This window comes from Aspergillus fijiensis (genome assembly GCF_003184825.1).
Source record: "Aspergillus fijiensis CBS 313.89 unplaced genomic scaffold BO72scaffold_62, whole genome shotgun sequence".
NCBI lineage: Eukaryota > Fungi > Ascomycota > Eurotiomycetes > Eurotiales > Aspergillaceae > Aspergillus > Aspergillus fijiensis.
In genome coordinates this window covers 102126-121085 of record NW_024469038.1, presented here as the reverse complement: position 1 = coordinate 121085, position 18960 = coordinate 102126, and the positions used below count along the sequence as shown (strand labels likewise).

The following is an 18960-nucleotide window of genomic DNA, read 5'->3' as shown; positions in this document are numbered from 1 at the left end:
CCAATGCCTCGGAGAACCATGGCCTTTTCTTTTCTTGAGATTCAAGTGTTGGGCTAATTTTGAGATTGATCTGTGAGAGGTTTTTCCGAAACAACCCAGGCTAACAGAAATTGGTTGTTCGGTTGCTTGGTCGGTAAAATCGGCCGCAGCTCCTTCAATTGTTGCGGCGTAGCTTGGTTGCATATTTGGCGTCTTCAAAGCACGGTGACCCTATTAAGCACGTCAACCAAGTGGAACAAGTATATATTAATTGCCTCATGCTATGATCGACGAGGTTAGAAGCACGGGTGAACACCCCTGCATCGCCCGCTGTCCACCTGCCACTAACGCCGCTAACCTTGGCCTAAAGTCCATTCCACCATTAGGGGCAAGCCCAGGAAGGTCTTAGGCTATGACCATGATTGAAGGCAAGTTGAATCATAACTATGCCTGTCACTCACAATCTCTGCCAGTGGTAATTTCGGGATGATGCCGGGGTGCAACTCCATCGAAGGGGAAACGTGCCTTATTAAGTAGGAAAACCGTACTAAACCATGCAAACCTCGATTAAGTGTATAAAGGAGGAACCCACGCTCGGTAGGGATATATATAATCTAGATATAGGCCAGCCGAAAGAGAAGACTCTGGAGGTCAATTTCAGATTTGTGTCCTGATCGATCACGCGCTTAGCCGCCTATACCACCACCCTCACCCACTGATATGCCCTCAAACGAGAATTATTATAATGGCGCCTCGATGCAGACTGAAGAGTTGCTAAGGCGAGTCAATCAGTCAGCAAACACGTTCAACGATTCTCATGGCGAGGCCGACCGCCTGAAAGCACTGCGCGCGGCACAGGAACTGGTGACTGCACTCCAAAAGCCGCAGGATGCGGTGTACAACCTCGCTTATTCAGTATGAAATCAGTTCTTATAGCCAGGTTGAAGGTGTCTAATGTTGACAAGCCCACCCATGTGATGTGTGTTAGGATCGCCATTGATCTGGATATTTTCACCACCTTGAGCGAAAGGAACTGCCCGACGACATTGGAGGATTTGGCGGTTGTCAAGGGCGCTGATCCCATCCTGACAGGCGAGCAAATCTTTTCCCTCTTCCCTGAGCTTTCTGACAATATGATATAGAACGTGTCTTGCGCATTTTGGCCGGCATCGACTATGTGGCGGAGCATGATGTGAGAGTGTATACCCCAACGGCAATGACGAGGCAAATGACCGACCGTTTGAGTCTAGCGGTGGTGAAGTTTATGTGCGTAATTTTCAGTCTCCTCTGACAGCAAGTGATCTGACAACGCGAGATTGTATGTTATAGCTTCGATGTCGGGATGCCCACGCTCGCCAAAGTCCCGGAGTTTCTGCGAATGACTGAGTACCAAAATCCCTCGGGTCCTTTGAACGGTGCAATCCACCATGCGGAGAAGATGGACACTATCATCTGGGAGTGGCTCGCCACAAAACCGGGATACCTGGACGCCTGCAACACGTTCATGGAAGCGGATCGGGGCAGCCGACCCAGCTGGTTGGAGTGGTTTCCGGTTCAGGAGCAATTGATCGACGGTTTCCAAAAGGGTGACACTGATGTGCTCCTTGTAGACGTAGCAGGAGGACGTGGACATAATATTGCTGCCTTCCAGACCAAATTCCCCAATGCACCAGGTCGATTGGTACTGGAGGATCTCCCGCAGGTTCTAGATAGTGCAGTGGTTCACCCTAAGATTGAACACATACCTTTCGATCTGTTCAAGCAGCAGCCGATACAAGGTCAGTTATGGTCACTCAAACCAATTTATCAAATTGCTAACCAAAGTGCCCCTCTAGGTGCGCGGACTTACTATCTGAAATTCATCCTGCACGATTGGTCGGATGAGGATTGTCGGATCCTGAGGCAGGTCGGAGCGGCCATGAAGAAGGGATACTCGAAATTGATCATCGAGGAGTTTGTGCTTGCGGATAGAGACTGTGCTATGCTGCCTGCTATGTGGGACTGGGAGATGTTGATCTTTTGCAATAGCATGGAACGTACGGCGGGCCGGTGGAGGAGCTTGGTCGGTTCTGCAGGCTTCCGAGTAGTGAAATTTTGGCCTCCTCCAGGGGATGGACAGGGTATAATTGAAGCGGAGCTGGAGTAGAACTGGCTCGTGTAATTTAAGAACGCTTGTGGAGACGGCTGGGGCAGCTACTAGGCAGATGGGGGATGAAAGAAGGCGGAAGGAAGGGATAGCTTGGGAGGCAGCGCCAAACCCGATGTTTAGAGGAGCATCAAGACTAAGCCGCAAGGATTGAGTGAAGCTACTTCCGCAGAGACAAACGAGTTAAGAAGATAATGCCATGGGTATCATGTTGATATTATTAGCTCATCCAGACAAGGCAGGCATTAGCCCCATTAATATGTAGCCTAAGTATGCATCAAAGTAGAGATGTTCGTTCGAGCACGGAAAACAGCACTTGACCGGATGCTCAGGTATTAATTACAGCTTCATGTCTCCCCCACCCCAACGGAAGCGACCCTAGTCCGAGGAAGGACACCAGTCATAGTATCCATTCACGTTGTTGCCCCACCATGTCGGGAAGTTATGCGCTGGTCCTCCAGCTCCGAACACCGCGAACGAGAGGATGAATACGACCGTCAAGCTAGCTCCGTCAAAGGCACCAGTGATCAGGTACGAGTAGTCCTTGAAGACCCGGGGCTTGAAGTTGCGGAGGTAGTACTGGACGTAAAAGCCCGCGATGACCCAGCTGAAGAGGATGCAGGTCTGGCTCTGATTGTAAGGGATATAGCCCGCGTACTGAATGAATTGCGGCATGTTGATCTCGGAGACGTCAAATTTCCCGATCCGCGGAACAAGCTAGAATGAAGCATGAGTATGTCAGTTTTGTTCCCGGCTAGGACAGAACAGGGGATGGTCTTCGTGTTGACAAAGCTACTCACCTTATGAATAATCTTGTGAACGGCAACCACAGCAGCACCGATTGCCAACCCAGCGGGAACGATACTGTATTGCTTACCAGCCCTATAGAGGTAGGATGCCAGGGCCCAAGAGGTCGCGTTGGTATTGTATGATTGCATGGTTGCGCCACTCCAGGACGAGTCTCCGTTGCTGTCTGCCAAAAGTTCGCGGTTGCCGCTCACAATCGAGATCATGACAGCATAGTTGATGAAGCCGCCAAGAATCGTGCCGTAGATCTGGGTCAAGAACATGACACGGGGTGGAATTTTGACTAAGACAGAGCATTAGTTTCCGCGTGGTCGTGGGACTCTAGTGACACTCACGGTATTCGCCCATCTTCAGGTCATTGGACAAGGTCACAGCATTGGAAATGACATTGTGTGACCACGCAGCAAAGTACATGTTTCCAACAGGGCGGCCCGGAATCATCAGGCCAGCCAACATCTTAGACAGGTTGTTGGTGGCGATTCCATTGCCATACTTGGAATAGAGGATAGTACTCTGTTGCAGAATTGTTAGTCAGACTCTTTCAATTGTTTGTGCCATGGAAACACTCACGAATGGCGCGAAGATTATTCCGACTATCAGCGAGACGACATATGCCCAGGCAGGAAGGGTGACGTTCTCCTTGAGGACCACGACCAGACCCAGGATGAAGCTAAAAAGCAGCACGAAGGCGTACCACCACCATGGAGTTTCTTTGTAATGCTTTGCCATGTGCACGTGGTGCCGATCGTCGTATTTACCTGCTCTTGCACTCTTGTAAGTCCGCCAGATATCTCTTCCCCAAAAGAGGATGGTGTGTGCAACCAAAGCACCAATCTGGGCGGGTTTTAGCTTTTATCTTCAAGCGAAACAGGGTCACACCTACTGCGGCGTTGGCCATAAACATGGAAAAGGCAAATGAACCCGTGAGTTTGGGAACACCGTAAACTTCCAGGGCGCCTTCATCAAGCACTCCCCCAGGGAAGATTGTGGCGACGGGGTAGGCTGTTCCATTTGCCTGGAGCAGGCGTGTCGACATGAAGGGAAGTGACTTTGAATCCCAGCCATTGCCGTAATAGATACCAAGCATGATAATGAAGCAGGCGAAAAATCCCGTTGCTTGGTGAATCTGCAATTTTAGAGGGAGTGAGGTTTGGAAGGAGGTGATCTGCATCGGTCAGATTTGCAACAGATTGCACACAATGAGCATCATCTTACGTATTGCCAGTCAAAGCTGAGTGTAAACAAGCCCAGACCCTCATTGTTGGTTGCTCCACCAAAGAGATTGGTAAGTATGGCAGCCTTATTGCCGGTGGCTTTCTGGGCAGCTAAACACTGTATTTCGGAGACTTGTCAGACTTTGCAAAACACTCGTTTTTGGACAATATAAAGGCCACATACCGGGATAGAGACAGAGTTCAGCCATGGAAAGATGTAGGCAGGGATAATCTCATACACAGCCATGCCGCTGAAAGCATACCAGAAATATCGGAGTGGCTTGGAATTCTTCACCTGCTGCCAATGAAGCCCCTGCAGGGTTTTGACGACGGGTAGAGTACTCCAGTAGACGGCCTCTGGATGCCAGACTGCTATGGGACGCATGATACCACAGAGACCATAGCCAAATAGACCAATTGAGATGGTGCTTAGAATGACGGTGGTCGCGCTCAGAGGAAGGTTATAGAAGAGGTCCTGGGCCGCAAAGACCTGCACACTGGCGGCAGCATTCGAGGCTGAGGTGGCAGTGATAGAGCAGATGGCGTGCTCCTTCAGACCAAATGGCCCAGGATTGAGGAACCTGAAGACCGCAATCCACCATGGAGCCTTGCCCTGGCCGCCCTGTGCCCTCCACCGCGCCTCAAATTTATCGCCACGAGGGAGGAAACGAGCCCAAGCATTGCCGACAAAGTACGAGATGAGGACGATAAAAGTTCCTTGGATGGTGATGAAGGTGGGTTTAAACTGTGATTCCTGTCGTCAGTCGCGGCACGGAAGAATCCTCATGGGGATATCTCTCTCGGCCTACCGTGTAGATCTGGTACATGACAGCCTGGAAGCAGGCCAAACCAGAAGCCAGGACCACGCTGCGGAAGGTCAGGGCACTGTCAAAATCATCACGTAGCGGCAGCAAGTGCACCGCTGCATCCGCTCCGGTGATAATCACAGCATCTGGATCTTCATCACTCTCATGGCCGGTGTGGTCCACATCGGTCTTGAGCTCCTCGCCTTTGCCAAGCACAGTGATGGCCGTCTTCTCCTCAACAGGGGTTGAGTTGGAGGCCGACAGACTTTCACCATCAATGGGCGAAGTGGACAATGGAGGGGCCATGGTGGCTGGCTCTCACTGGTGAAGGAGGGGTGAAGGTAAATGATTCTTGAGCTGAGCTGGCCGCCCGTTTTCGTGAGTTGGCGACGCACACCTCTTATATTCTTGCACCACGTTACATGAATTAGAGGCTAACCTTAGCTCGCTGTTGTGATCAGTGAGTCCGTGATACCATAGAGCCGGGAAATGAGCCATTCCGAATGAATGGAACACATTAGTCCTTGCCACTGGGCTTACTGCTAGACTGACATACTAAATCACTAGGCCTATAGTAACACACCACCAAGAAAATGAGCATGATAGCCCCTTCCAGCTTGTGACCCCTCTTGCTCTTGGCCCGATTTGCCTCCCTTGCCCCCGTCGAAAGTCTGGGCTGCCCAGCTTGCTAGTTGAAATGGTAAGTGAGCCATTGCCGCGTCTAGGTTGGCCTACTACTGCGGACGCAGAATGAAGGGTAAATCACTCACACCATTGCGTGGCGTTATCAGTCCGCGAATTTCCGCTGTGCCATCACACCTTGATGCACTTTCGAGGGATTCTCTGGCAAGGGTTGTTGGTAAAATGCCCAACGTGAGTGGTGCCATGAGCTGGAAGATAAGACAGGGCTAACCTGCCAGGGAGATAACTCCATCGATATGCTGTCAACGTAGCATCCGCATGGCAGGCGGCAAATTTGGAATCAAACCTACCACGGGATTCCTACGGACCACCGACGCCAGATCTCCTAGGGCCACGATCTAAGCCCGATGATTTGTTCTGAGCATAGGCTAATGTGATTCCGCCATAGATGCAATGTAGCCCTATTCGCGCTAGTGGTCGGCGGGACGAAAGACGCAAGAACCTCACTGTAAGACGTCTTGCACCAACAATTGTCGTGATTGCTGGTAGCCCTGCTGGACACTCGCTCCAGCATGTTCGTGGTAGTATATGTCTCCTAGGCATTCCAGTTCGTTGACCCTACTACCCTCCACGTGGTTATCGACGCAAGTCACAATGTGAACCCAATCTCGACATTATAGCAAACACCCCTCCGCACCGGAGCGTGGGGAAGGTTCAGGGCAGCCTTCCTTGGGACTGATAAGCAGCGTGTCTTGGCCTTCCACCCAACGTCAACAGAACGCCAATGAGGTCTTGGCCTCCATTGACTTTCGTCGCGCGAACACGTATATTAAATGCCCACCATCAATACGAATCGAGCCAATCTGAAGCAGGCGCATCTTCCTAGGATTATGGAAGGAAGTTCGAAAGTCAGAACATTGTGTATTATCGAATGGCTCGATGATATAAAGGATTCGTGGCGAGAAATGTCTTTGACCAGGTGTCTGGGCACTCGTACGCGGGGGGAGGGGGAAGATAAGTAGCGAGAGCCGAGGCCTGCCACGGCGTGAGGTCCAGTCCGTGAGGGGTTCTTATCTGCATATCTGCGTATCTGCATATCTGCGTATCTGCGTATCTGCGCATCTGCGCATCTGTGCATCTGTGTGCACCTGACACTTTTGAATCCCCGGAATTGAAGATGATACTCGTGAGACATTCGAGGATATATACCCAATGAAAAAATCGCACGATGTGTCTGGCTGCAGTTGGTCACCAGCGCGACCTACTGTACTGTACACTGGCGCAAGAAGAGTAGGGTACGATTTGGATTTAAAATCGGGCGGAGGACACAAATACAACCGTGCAGTACAACAGCAGTAGCATCTGAGGGCGACAGGCTTGCTATCGACCTCGCATGAATGTAGCGGTGGCAGGAGGTATGAAAGCAAGATGAAGTGAGACTGAAAAGGAAGTGCTGTCCGTTCTTGCTTGTTTGTTGCATTCCTTCAGGGAACGAATGTTTGGCCTGGTCTGATGTAAGCCGGGTAACTTTACAGTTCTTGTAGCCTTAGGCAGTCAAGCAAGAACCAACCCATCAAGAACCCATCATCTCATTTTTGATCGATCTTCTGTCCAAACTTCCGCCCACCGCAGTCTTGATTCCAAGCTCTAAATTGTGCCAATTCCAGTACAGTCCCTTTGTATCAGCTGTCATTAAAGCTAGCAATGGTCCATTGACATTGTCCTAGTACACCCGATGGCCGCCTCAGCCCCTACAACACATCGTGGCATCGATGGCTATGGGAAAGTTTGGAACGAGGCGTGAGGGCTTGTGACCCAGTTGGCCATATGGAGGAGATGTAGCTGATGACTTAGCACTCTCACCACCAGCTGCTCCATTGGCACTGATCACCGTCCATTGCAATGCAAAGCAATGTTGCTTACTGAACGAGACAGGTGACGATTCGGGATGTGGCTATTTTATACGATTGGGTCAAAATGCGAAGTCGCCTGCAAGAGCCAAACGAGAGAGGCTTCCTTCTATCCTTGTCTTCGAGGAATACTTATAGTCCGACCGGGGAATATCTCGCGAGTCTCGACCATTTTTATGTTTCACCACGCCCTGGACTTGCATACAATACATGCTTTCCAACCTGAGTCAAGCACTTTCCCAGCTTGACCTAGATGGCTCCCAACCAATTGTATCAGCCCATGTAACTCTCCTACCTTTGGCAATCAGACTCCAGATTTATCGTTCCCCTCCTACTGCTCGCATCTCGCCTCACGGTCGTCTGGTCCCTCGATTTCTATAGCCCCAACAACGTCTCTGTGAAATATCATGGCCATATGGCAGTCCAAGCCTACAACTGGTCTGACCTGAATAATATTCCAGAGTCGCTGACAATTCGTGAAATTGATGTGCTGGCCCAAGGCCTACCGAAGATTTCTCTGTTGTTGTCCTGAGTCTCAATGAGAGTGGCGAAACGTTGAGGATCTACGGACTGCATCGGCAAGATATGCCTGCATAGCCAAAACACGGACGGGAAGATGCAGCGGGTGGAGCCGGCATGGAGCGAAAAGCTCCATGTACGAGACTAACTGACACGAGCACTCCAGATTGTGGCTTTGTAAAAAAGAGGCGCAGTGAGGCAAATATTTTCACACAACCTCCATTTCATGAGGACAAAGTCTAACTGCATATTTTTCGAGATGAATGACAGAATGTCAATCGAAAAATCCCCCCCCCCCCCATTCAATAAAGATTTCGGGCTCAGAATTCACATTTTCGAACAGGCAGACAGACCTTTCCCACTGACACGACACACCGCCAATTCGAGAGATCTTCCACTATTGCCAAGTAGCTTCTCGTCCCTCCCCACAAAAGCAGTCTGGTCGGCTGGATCGCTAAACCTTGCCGTGTTTCGAGAAGCCTCCAAGGAATGGCTGTCGAACTCAATTTCCCCCAGCTGCGATAAATGCATGCGAATTCTAGGGGTCACTTGCTTCGGACTTGCCGATTTATTCGATAATAAAGATATCGAGATCAACACCAGGCAAGACCTGAATGACCCACCGCGCTTCATCACTTGGACAACTTGGACTTCACGCCCGTATCAATATGTGGTCAAAACAACCGATCGGAGAGGGCAAATCGAGGCTAAAACACCTGACCAACGCCAAGGACGAGACCTACTTGATCTAATCCTAATGGAGTAGTATGTATCGACTAGTTTGTATAGTCTAGTCTGGTCTAGCTCGCTCTCGAGAATCTCTCCATCGCCACCCGGCTGGCCGACAGATCCGTGGTGGAAAATCTGTCAACCTGCATGCAGAGTCTGGGAGGAGAAGCAATATGTGGGGAGAGCTTGCTTTACTCTTCCCGATTCCATGTTGCTCTCGCATTAAAGATGGGGAGAGTTGTCCACGACAGAATTCATGCAATGAGGTCATCAACCCTTCATCGCAATACCAGACCTGATTCTATCCCGGCAGATTCCTCAATGTGGACACGAGCTCGTTCCATCTTCAAAGCTTCCGACCCCGGTGGCTGATCACAGCGGAGCTGAACACACTCCAGGTATTTACCTGAGCGATACACGGTGAGTCAATCGACGCACTGGTCTGATCGTTATCGAGGAGCGGTGACTGAGGTTGAGACCTTGAGATACTGCTTTCCCTTCCGGGCATGGGTCCCCCATGTCTGGCCTCGACCGCACAAATGGGACGGGCTCCATCATGAAAAACTTTCACCAGGCCCACCATAGCTCGATGATCCACCTAGCTGAAATGCGAAGCTCAGAGTCTCGCCCGCCATGGTGAAAATGCTTCTGCGCTGGAAGGCTCTTGCCCGGGGAAAACTTAAATAAGAGACGATCCTCGTCCGTCATCCCTCCTCTGTGCGAATCAGTCCTCTATTCCTCTTCGCGTCCTTCTCCTTTCACATACACACAATGAAGGCTGTTACTTCCTGGAGCCTTGTGGCCCTCCTGCTGCAGGCCGCTGGCACTAACGCCGCGATCCGGACCGATCTCGGCGCCCGCAATGTGCAGATCGCGGAGATGGACGGCACTGGTGTCCGCCATGGGGATCAGATTGTCTTCTCCGACCCCCGCTCCGACTTCGAGGAGTACTTCCGTTGCGCTCCCGCGTCCGGCAAGCACCTCACCTTCAGCGCGTCTGGACGGTATGCTGCCTGCTGCTACCCCTCTCAGCAGCTTATTGGCAGCATTGACACTGCCTTTGACTGCTGCGGTGAGGGCCACGAGCTCGCTGGCTCCAACAGAACTGGGTACCGCTGCTGCCCTATCAGCCAGATCTTCGATGGCAAGGTCTGCAAGGCCCCTCAGCCTGTGTGTACTAAGGGCAAAGTGCTGGTGAACAACAAGTGCGTCTGCCCCGCCGGATACTTCGAGAACGCTCTGGGCAACTGTGAGCGTACCTGCACCTCCGGTATCTCCACTGGTAAGTTACAATCACTGGAATCTCCCATCCTTTCAAGTTTCAAGTAGCTAAAATGATGGTCTTCCGCAGGCAAGTGCTACACTTTCACCTGGGAGAACGCCGAGCGTCTCGGCTTCAACGCTGAGGGTTACTACCTCGCCGCTCAGGACGACCTCCAGCAGAAGTTCGGCAAGTTCCAGCTCTGCAAGGACGAAGTCTGCACGCCCAACCTCCCCGTCAACCCCGAGGACGGCTTCCGCATCAAGGACCTGCACGGCAACCCTGTTGACGGCCAGCAGCCTGGGCTGTGGCTCAACAACGCCCACAACGGCGGCCAGATCGGCAAGACCGTGCACTGGGACAAGGCGGGCGAGTTCTCCCTCACCAAGTGGCCCTGCGGCAAGTACTGCCTGACCGGATACGACAACGGTCTGGGCGTTGCCTACCCCGCCCTGACCCCTGCCTTCACCTTCACGACCTATGACCAGCAGTCGTGCATCCCCATCGATATCACCGAGGTGCCCTGCGACGTCCGTCACCCCAACAACAACTGCATCTGGAAGAACGGCAAGGACCAGTGCTGCAACTCGGTGGATTGCACCGCCCAGGTGTAAGTGAACAAAAAAAAAACAAAAACAAAAAACACACACTCACACTCACACTCACACTTAATAAACGAATGTATTGTTATTTGTATGCATGTTATGGTGGACAAGAAGAAATGAGCGAATGAAGAGAAGAACCAAAGCAAGATATGAGCAATGCCAATAATCGTTGATGTCCTTTTTCTTTTCTGGCTTGTGTATGAAATTGAACTTGTTTTGTTGCTGCCTGCCTCCTTTTCTCGCTATGATTACTTCGTTCCATGTATGTATACTAAGACTGGTTGATAGGGTCTCTTTCAAATATAATAACCCCGTGATTCTGTTGATCCTGGTGTTGGTGTCTCTCCATCTTCTGTGGTGTCATATTTCGCCGTTTTTCTATTTCGGTTGATTCGACCGGGCGATTTTGAAACTTTCTTTGCTTTATGTATAATGAAATCAGAATGCGACGATTCACTTTTTTTATGAGATAGTCCCTTTTGAGATTTTTGCCCCGCAGTGACACCTTCTGCATGGGGTTTCGTAATGCCTGGCAGCCTGTCACTCTGCCCCAGTACGGAAGAAAGCGCAGGCCGACGTGTTCGCTGGCACAGTGGGCTTAAAGCCCGATTCGGATTGAGAATCCGACTATCTACTGGGACCACTTGGAGCCCAGCGGCCCACTGAACTGAGCGACTCTGGGTCTGATTGTAGCTGCTGCTGCTGCTACTTCTCGAGTACGCAGCGCTCGCAGTCATCTTCAGATCTGGACTGCACAGCTTCGATCTTAAACCACACTATTATCCCCACCACATTCCCATGGCCCACTTATCAGTATCCGAAATCAAAGACAACTTTTCCCCTAACCAAACGAACAATTCATCCACAAACGCATGCATCACTCACAAACCAACAGGACACAGAACCAAAGAGGAAAAGAAAGGGAGGGGGGGGGGCTTCTACCTCCCCGCCCAAAACCTCAAGAAAGCCTCCCTCTTCCCCTTAACCCCGGCCCTTTCCTTTTCCCTCTCCCTCTCCTCCTCCCGCAGAACCAAACCATCATTCCCGACCGGCACGACCGCATTCTGCGCCTTACCCAGGAAGAAATCCGTCTGGAACCAGGCGGCGACGAGCGGCACGAAGGCCAGCGCCAGCGCGGGGGCCAGACAGTAGTACAGGGTGCGGCGGTAGGCCTCGACGGCGCCGACGCGCATGGGGTCGTCGATCGCGTACAGCGTGCGGATGGACTTGGGGCTGCCGAACAGCTTGCGCACGTCGGACTGCGTGGCGGTCGCGGGCAGGTGCGCGCGCAGCTGGCGGGGCATCTGCGCGGCCCAGATGACGGCCACGATGGCGGAGCCGATGGCGCTGCCGATCTTCGACCACAGGGACAGGAGCGAGATGGCGAGGGCGACGTCCTGGTGCGGCACCGAGGCCTGGGAGGCGACGCGCGACCCGACGACGGACATCGACCCGCCGAAGCCGATCAGGATCATGGACAGGATCATCGCAGCGGTGTTGGCGGTCGCGCGGTGGCCATCCAACAAAATGCCCATGCCGATGATCTTGATGCACAGGCCCGTGATCTGGATGGTTTTGTAGCGGTGCGTCCAGCGTTGGAGGAGACCGGTCAGGGGGCCTGCAATGCAGAGGGCTAGCGTTAGGGTGTTGCTGTAGTATACCCAGTTCTGGTAGGACCAGGGCTTTGAGACGTAGACGTAGGAACTCCAGTAGAGGCCGCGCATGTTTCCGGCGACTGGTCATGGCGGGAAAGCGGGAGGGGTTAGTGTTGTGATTTGCATATAGGATGATGACGGGGGGCTGTCCGGGGATAACGTACGCATATAGAAACTATCAATAACGATGGACATGATGAAGGTTTTGTTGAAGATGAGTCGACGAGGGGCGCTGGGGACACGCGCCCACTTCATTTCATAGATGATATAGGCAATCAATAGCAGTCCACCCACTATCATCATGGCGATGAGGGATTGATTGCGCCAGCCGCCATCGGCGTAGGTCTTGAGAGAGAACGGCAGAAGCAAAAGCGACCATCCAAACCCTAAAAGAATCAGACCGAAGGCGTCGATCTCTTCCAGGTTGTGTTTGAGGGCATCCATCCAGGATTGCGTGGATGAAGCAGCAGGCGCGACGACCCCTCCCCTGGGTACACTGTGGCCCTCAGCTGCAGCGAGGCCTCGAGCAGCACGTCGTGCTGTGTTCGAGGAAGCAATGTTAACGATTCCATGCTTCTTGGCTTTGTGATCAAGGTGTATTAGGGTCGCCACGGCTGGACCCAGTGCCACTGGCATGATGATGGCGAACATGCCGTAGCCCCATCGCCACTGACCTCGGCCATCGATTGCATCTACAATCTTGCCAGCAAACCAGGTGTTGATGATGAACGGAGTCGAGAGCATCGAGCTGGCAAAACCGCGCCACTCCAAGGGGGTCAGGTCCGCCACGATGATGTCGTTGGTCAGGTCCAAGCCCGAGCTGCCGATTGCGACGAAGACCTCGCCGACAATGTAGGCAGAAACAGTCTTGCAGGTTGCGGCGATGATGTATCCAATGACATAGAAGAAGAGGGTTAAGATATATGTGTAGGGCCGTGAGGTGATATCGGAGATCTTCGCAATGAAGGGCTTGCTCACAGCGCTGATGATGCTGGTTGCAATGGAGAGGGTCGATAGTACCGAGCTGTGCTGCTTGAAATAGGACGAGGCATCGACGGAGTAGTACGAGGTTGTAGAAGAATCCAGTGAATATGCCCACGCACACACGAGGACCGAGATGCCGATCAGCCAAAGCGACTTTCGGTTGGACTTGGCTTCGCGGTAGACGGCCTCCATGCGGGAGACGCCCTGAGACTGTCCCCCGTCCGGAATGGTCTTGAGGGCTTCATGGTCGACGTCTGAGTCTGCTCTTGCATTGGTGACATTAGTGATATTGTCGTCCGCCATTGTGTGATTGACCTAGATTCAGGCTACCCTCCGCAAGAAGAGTGCATTGGGGACGTAGGACGAAGACACATATTTATCCTCACGGATGCTGCCCCTTAGACTCTCTGAGCATGAAAAAATCTGTTATCTGATTCAGCACCAATAGCTCTAGTCGAATCAGATAAGGAATCAAATGATGATCTCCACAGTTATAGGGCCGTCTGCGCAAAGAGCTTTTTTTCTTAGAGCCTATCATGACGGACACCATGGGCCCATGGAAGATTCAAGACTATCAGATGTTGCCGAGCAGAGTCTTAGAGGACTGACTGAGTCCGCCTTATACAGCCTTGCTGGAAAACAGCCAAGTCGACGAAAGAAAGGATCCGAGCACTGTCTTGGTGCCATGAATCCCTTGGCTCTCTCGTCCAGTATTATAGGATTCTTGGTACCCACATACTCCATTGGGACACTCTTTCTTTCCACCCCTCGTTGCCAAGTTGCTTGGCCGCTCCTCGTCTGCGACGATCAAAGCGAACAATCTAATCAGATCAGATAAGCCAAGCTCCATCTATACCCTTGGATGACCCAACGGGTGTTATGAGTGGCCCCATGGGTTGGCCACAGCACATTAAACCAATTCTGGTATGGCCAATCATTGTTGATCAGAAATGCGGATGTCTTACTTTGGATTGCAGCCGCGGGCGAACCCTCGTATTACCCGATCAGGAAATTGGTCTCTGGGGTTGTCTGTTTGGAAGAGACCGCATCTTGACATGCAATGCTTCCAACAGCAGGAATGCAGCGAGATAGGGCTATTGGTCTCATGGTGGGTTCAAGTTTGCACTGTTTTCTCCATGTAATTCAGGTGTGCTAAGATTTTCCAAGCTTGTGAAGAATGGTGATAATGGCTGACACAGGAGAATTCGCGTTCTCCTGAGCTTTCGCAAGAACAGGGACCTTCGGCGTATGTCTGTGCTTGAGGCGGTAGACTTGTGAGCTGCGCTGTGTTGGAACGCTCTGCTAGACTGATTATTGCATGCCGATTCTCCGGCCCCTGATCCGATGAATACGAAGGTGAAGCTCCTCTATTGGTCCGTTCGCTCCAAGTATAAATTGACATTTCACCATACTCCACATAGTGACTCACGAAATCAAGTAAATGTAACAAGCACCAAGAGTCGAAGCCTCATTGTGGCCGTCGGCAGCTGATGTCGGATGCTTGGAATTGATCGCGTTCTGCTTCAAGGTCGGTGCTTGGTCCTAGGAAACTCACAATGGAGTAGACCTCTGCAGCACAATCATGTTGGTGTCGCATAACGGAAGAGGGTACCCCTCTGTCTGTGATAAGACGATCTAGTGTTCGCTCGCATTAGTGTTCGAGGGGGGTGGTTGGGTTCGGCCTCTTCGAGTGCGTGTTAGTCTGCGTTGCGTAGTTACTGGTGACCATCGCGAGAGCAGGAGTTGCATTCAATATCAAGGCTATTGTGACGTAGTCAGTGCGACGATACTCGTTAGTCATAATTGGCATTCGCAAATCGAGATGAACAGCTGATGCGAGCAAACAAAAGGGCCAGATTGGCGTGCTCAATCTCTCGGGGACGAATGTTGTCTCCCTGTCTTACAGCTCGTGGTCGGCTGTTTCAGGGCCACTTGAAATCTGCTGAATGATCATACCGTGGCTTCGTGGTAGATGTGGTAGAAGAAAGGAACTCGACGTGTCTGACATTTGACCAGAGGTACTCTCAATGTCGAGTCAGTAGTCGACGAAAGTGATGATTAGTGACATGTCACGGAATCATTGAGTCATGAGTATTGGTAATCAATAAAATGTCACCCATGTGGGCCTATGGCGCAATTGGTAGCGCGTACGACTCCAGATCGTAAGGTTGCCTGATCGAGCCGGGCTGGGCTCATTTCTTTTTGCTTTCTTTTGTCTCGTCTTCAAACTCAGGTTCTCTTTCGGTCTTTTTCATGGGTGTCAAAATGAATAGCCTCTCTAGTCGAATAATAAGTGCTTGTCTTGCGGAAGGATTATGCAATGTCAGACGCGGAGCTATGTATCTTGTTGTCAGGTACGGTTTCGAGAACCAGTAACACCCATAACACTCACAGGCTTCGTCCACTGGGCGATTCTGCTTCGCCGTTGCGACCCAGTAGCGCCAGCTTCTATGTGCTGTATGATCTGCTCGTTCCATTGTCCTCACTCGCTCAACTATCCATGACATGATGAGTTCGAAGTTGCAAACGTCGCAGGTGGCTCGGTCCCTCGCCCCACGCCATATGCTGCTGTGAAGACTTCATACGATTCTGTCAGTCGGTAGGTACTCATCGATTCGAGCCCCGAGATGTGGATGGACAGTTCCTTGTGGCTCATTCATTCCAGATTATTATTCGAGCGAGACTTGACTTCCTCGCTATGTCGTTGCGGTACTCGTGATCTACAGTGTCCACAAAACGGCAGTGCGAGCAGGCTGGCGCTCAGCAATATTAGCCTGCCGTTTCATGTGTGTCTCTTAAAAATGCTTGCTCGATATCGGTCTGGTCATTGAAGGGAAAAAAGTTATTTGGTTGCACGACCATGTGCGTAAGCTCTGCCCTTGTAGACGCTTTGGTATATCTGTTTGCATCCCGTGCAGCAAAGCTGATATGCTTGATATTAATCACCAGAACCTGTCGCCGAATCGGAGATCAAGATTACAATGATAAACCAATACCACAAGATCCCAGAGCTTTGGATCTTAAGCATTCAAAATAAAGAATACGCCCAACCCCACTGCTAGTAGGCAACACAGACAGGACAGCCGACCAGCGAGGAACTATGAAGCTATCACTCTATTCTATGCTATCGTGTGCAGTGCCGCAACCTCTAGTAGCATTACAGCGGAGACTCTATATCATGGGCAACAGAATTACACTACCATCATGTCTCATTGCACCTCTGGCCGTCCAACCCGGACCACAACGAGTCAGGACAAGACACCATCCTCATTGTGCAGCGTTCATGATGCATCATTTAAATGTTTAGTCATCAAGAATGGGCCTATGGCGCAATTGGTAGCGCGTACGACTCCAGATCGTAAGGTTGCCTGATCGAGCCGGGCTGGGCTCATCCATTCTTTTTGCTCGAGATTTCCTCGTCTTCACCACCGAGGAAAGACCCCTTGCAAATCCCAGTGTACTCCTGCACGTGTGGATCGTCTATGGTCGATGCCATCCGACCCCATGTGCGTTACGCAGGCACCCGTGCAGGCAACCATAGAAGCACGGGCCTGCAATCCATGCATCACTTGCACACCATGCGATGACCGAAGATCCCGGTCCCTCATAACCCGACATCGAATCGCGAAGGCAATGCCCGGGGCGTGCAAGTTCCAACACCCTCGACCACAAACTGCAGGCTATTCCTTTTATGCAATAGCTACTGGGATACCTCCAAGTGCTGCGAAGAGTGCGATCAATGTTGCGAGATGCTATTCCCAGTAAGCGATCTGCCGAGTCAGGTTTATATCCGCCACAGTAGAGTTCACCGACCACAATGCTATAGTTTTCGTCGCGTTCTCGCAAATTTTAGATCGGGATGCTGGCGAGGGTACCTTGCACAGGGAACATGTGCTACCAAAATGGACATGAATGTCAACAAATGGGCCTATGGCGCAATTGGTAGCGCGTACGACTCCAGATCGTAAGGTTGCCTGATCGAGCCGGGCTGGGCTCATTTCGTTTTGCTTTTTGACTCTCGAACAGATAACTATTCGTTCGCTGTAAGACCTGCTGTGCAGAGTCCTTCCATAGATAGGATCTCGCCCAGGCATTGGGATTGACTCGATGAACAGAAATAAACTTTCTTCGGTGGCTGAAGCGCGGGGACGAAAGATGACCTGCTGTCACATCCCGTTGACACCACAATGCTCTCCTGTTATGTCTGCAGTTGATAACCCATGTAGGGCTTTCTGTCGATCGGTACAATGTTCCTTGGAGGCGTTACGAAGCATCCCGTACTCTTGGGGGCATAGCCTAATATTAGACGGAAATGATTTATGGTCGATGAAGGTTGAATGCCGAAGAACTTGGACGTGTCCGTGTTGATAAGAACACCGAACAGATTCGGCTGGATCTCGTGAGCGCTTCTGATCAGATTTATTCTCTTGGAACAGAGCCAGATTGAAGTAGATAACATATGCTTTCTCAGCTCGCAAACAAACCAATGTGTCTGACGAGTAGTGGGTCGTTATGGCCTCAAGTCCAGGCTACTATGGGGATGTGGCTGAGGCGCCGGAGAGACAAGGGTTGTTGCGCGAGAGGGATGGAAGGCTGTCGAAGGGTTGGTGAGGCTTGCCTCGTGCGAGCTTCGATGCCCGCGCCGACTGGAGCCGGTGTCGCGGTGGAAGTATGCAACAAATCGAGGGAAGCGGTTTCCTGGTTCGGTAGGAGAGATTGGTATAAGGTTAGTAAAAGGGGGTCGTGCGAGCCACCTGGGGCGGTAGCAAAACCAGTTGGAGCAATCAGTCACCTGATGGAGTCGAAGCCTGGAGAAGTTGAGCGGAAGCCAACTTCAGCACCATCAGATATCCGACCCTGCTGCACGTGCTTACGATTCGCCTATGGACACTCTGTGTTCCTACACTCCCGAACCAAGTGCATTATAGAGAATAAATCTATGTGCCCCAACTTTCAAGCAAGGCCATCGTGTCTCAACAATCATTGATGGACCTCAAATCAGCGGACGTGCAATGAAAACCATCAGGACGATATCTATCTTCACCGAGTACGAAGGTCACGGCACAGGTCTTAGAGAAGCAGTGCTTATCATACTTGACAATTGGCACAACAATATCTCAAAACTAGGAGAGAGAAGTTATATCTATCTATTTCACTGTGTACAAGAGATTTCACCGCTAATGCATAGCACCTGTACCTTCTCAGGTCAAAGACCTCCTTGACCTTGAACAGAAGCTCCCTCGCTCTCTTTAATATCACTCCAAAAGCATACTTCCGTTCAGTTTGTCTAGGCTTGCTTGAGCCCCCCGATCCTGCTCATGATCACAATCGGTGACAAACAGTTCGCAGCTGCCGTATCGAGTGGTCGTATACAGAAATCAACTACTCGTTTGTCTTGATCCATATAATGTTCTGTCCTCAAAAGTTGCTCCTTACAACAGAATCTGGCTCTACCTTACATCCTTTCTCGTCTCACAAACCGAAGAAATCACTACATTTCTCACAACTCGGTAGACTGGGTAACTCATGCAGGCACAGTCTCTCCTTCCATCCACGTATGAGGTGCAAGTGGGTTGATCGAAAGTCCCAACCGAAGCAGTCGCATACTCTTCAATCCGTCTTCGCTTGCCCGTTGCGTCCGCCTTGAAACTAATAAAATCGTGGCTTGATCACTTCATCCTGAAAGACACTTCCGATAACTTT

The 18960-nt window shown here is 51.3% G+C and overlaps 6 protein-coding genes and 3 non-coding genes across 9 annotated transcripts; 6 read left to right on the top strand and 3 right to left on the bottom strand.

Moving 5' to 3' along the window:
- Positions 1-317: 317 nt before the first annotated feature.
- Positions 318-2125, top strand: BO72DRAFT_480389 (O-methyltransferase; the record flags this gene model as incomplete). The annotated part of the gene is made up of 5 exons (XM_040947629.1): positions 318-894; positions 945-1071; positions 1122-1245; positions 1309-1757; positions 1815-2125. Exons 1-5 carry the CDS (start codon positions 700-702, stop codon positions 2123-2125), a joined length of 1206 nt encoding a protein of 401 aa, XP_040797272.1. The 5' UTR covers positions 318-699.
- Positions 2126-2332: 207 nt separating this feature from the next.
- BO72DRAFT_247322 (OPT family oligopeptide transporter) lies at positions 2333-5363 on the bottom strand. Its single transcript, XM_040939987.1, has 8 exons — positions 4956-5363; positions 4331-4891; positions 4148-4264; positions 3816-4097; positions 3503-3766; positions 3268-3445; positions 2926-3215; positions 2333-2842 (listed from the first exon to the last, which is right to left on the bottom strand). The coding sequence occupies exons 1-8, from the start codon at positions 5256-5258 to the stop codon at positions 2504-2506; spliced, it is 2334 nt and encodes a 777-aa protein (XP_040797271.1). The 5' UTR covers positions 5259-5363; the 3' UTR covers positions 2333-2503.
- Positions 5364-5909: 546 nt separating this feature from the next.
- BO72DRAFT_247326 (uncharacterized protein) lies at positions 5910-6310 on the bottom strand. The gene has a single exon (XM_040939988.1). The coding sequence runs from the start codon at positions 6195-6197 to the stop codon at positions 5955-5957; it is 243 nt and encodes an 80-aa protein (XP_040797270.1). The 5' UTR covers positions 6198-6310; the 3' UTR covers positions 5910-5954.
- Positions 6311-9631: 3321 nt separating this feature from the next.
- BO72DRAFT_387512 (cysteine-rich secreted protein) lies at positions 9632-10627 on the top strand (the record flags this gene model as incomplete). The annotated part of the gene is made up of 2 exons (XM_040941678.1): positions 9632-10034; positions 10104-10627. 2 exons carry the CDS (start codon positions 9632-9634, stop codon positions 10625-10627), a joined length of 927 nt encoding a protein of 308 aa, XP_040797269.1.
- An 828-nt stretch (positions 10628-11455) lies between these two features.
- Positions 11456-13718, bottom strand: BO72DRAFT_247314 (MFS general substrate transporter). The gene is made up of 2 exons (XM_040939986.1): positions 12438-13718; positions 11456-12353 (listed from the first exon to the last, which is right to left on the bottom strand). The coding sequence occupies exons 1-2, from the start codon at positions 13558-13560 to the stop codon at positions 11557-11559; spliced, it is 1920 nt and encodes a 639-aa protein (XP_040797268.1). The 5' UTR covers positions 13561-13718; the 3' UTR covers positions 11456-11556.
- A 1661-nt stretch (positions 13719-15379) lies between these two features.
- Positions 15380-15452, top strand: BO72DRAFT_t251. The gene has a single exon. It is a non-coding gene; the product is annotated as a tRNA-Trp (tRNA).
- Positions 15453-16575: 1123 nt separating this feature from the next.
- BO72DRAFT_t252 lies at positions 16576-16648 on the top strand. The gene has a single exon. It is a non-coding gene; the product is annotated as a tRNA-Trp (tRNA).
- Positions 16649-17181: 533 nt separating this feature from the next.
- BO72DRAFT_t253 lies at positions 17182-17254 on the top strand. The gene has a single exon. It is a non-coding gene; the product is annotated as a tRNA-Trp (tRNA).
- Positions 17255-17502: 248 nt separating this feature from the next.
- BO72DRAFT_247249 (uncharacterized protein) lies at positions 17503-18454 on the top strand. Its single transcript, XM_040939985.1, has 2 exons — positions 17503-17983; positions 18065-18454. Exons 1-2 carry the CDS (start codon positions 17717-17719, stop codon positions 18242-18244), a joined length of 447 nt encoding a protein of 148 aa, XP_040797267.1. The 5' UTR covers positions 17503-17716; the 3' UTR covers positions 18245-18454.
- The last annotated feature ends 506 nt before the right edge of the window (positions 18455-18960 follow it).

Excerpts from the sequence above, each read along its gene's own strand:
- BO72DRAFT_247326 (XM_040939988.1), bottom strand. The coding sequence starts at position 6,197 with ATGCCTAGGAGACATATACTACCACGAACATGCTGGAGCGAGTGTCCA.
- BO72DRAFT_247314 (XM_040939986.1), bottom strand. The coding sequence starts at position 13,560 with ATGGCGGACGACAATATCACTAATGTCACCAATGCAAGAGCAGACTCA. Across the intron at positions 12,354-12,437 it reads TATTGATAGTTTCTATATGC|TCGCCGGAAACATGCGCGGC; the intron begins GTACGTTATCCC and ends CGCCATGACCAG.
- BO72DRAFT_247322 (XM_040939987.1), bottom strand. The coding sequence starts at position 5,258 with ATGGCCCCTCCATTGTCCACTTCGCCCATTGATGGTGAAAGTCTGTCG. Across the intron at positions 4,265-4,330 it reads TGAACTCTGTCTCTATCCCG|TGTTTAGCTGCCCAGAAAGC; the intron begins GTATGTGGCCTT and ends TCCGAAATACAG. Across the intron at positions 3,446-3,502 it reads GAATAATCTTCGCGCCATTC|AGTACTATCCTCTATTCCAA; the intron begins GTGAGTGTTTCC and ends ATTCTGCAACAG.
- BO72DRAFT_247249 (XM_040939985.1), top strand. The coding sequence starts at position 17,717 with ATGCTTTCTCAGCTCGCAAACAAACCAATGTGTCTGACGAGTAGTGGG. Across the intron at positions 17,984-18,064 it reads GTAGGAGAGATTGGTATAAG|CCTGGAGAAGTTGAGCGGAA; the intron begins GTTAGTAAAAGG and ends ATGGAGTCGAAG.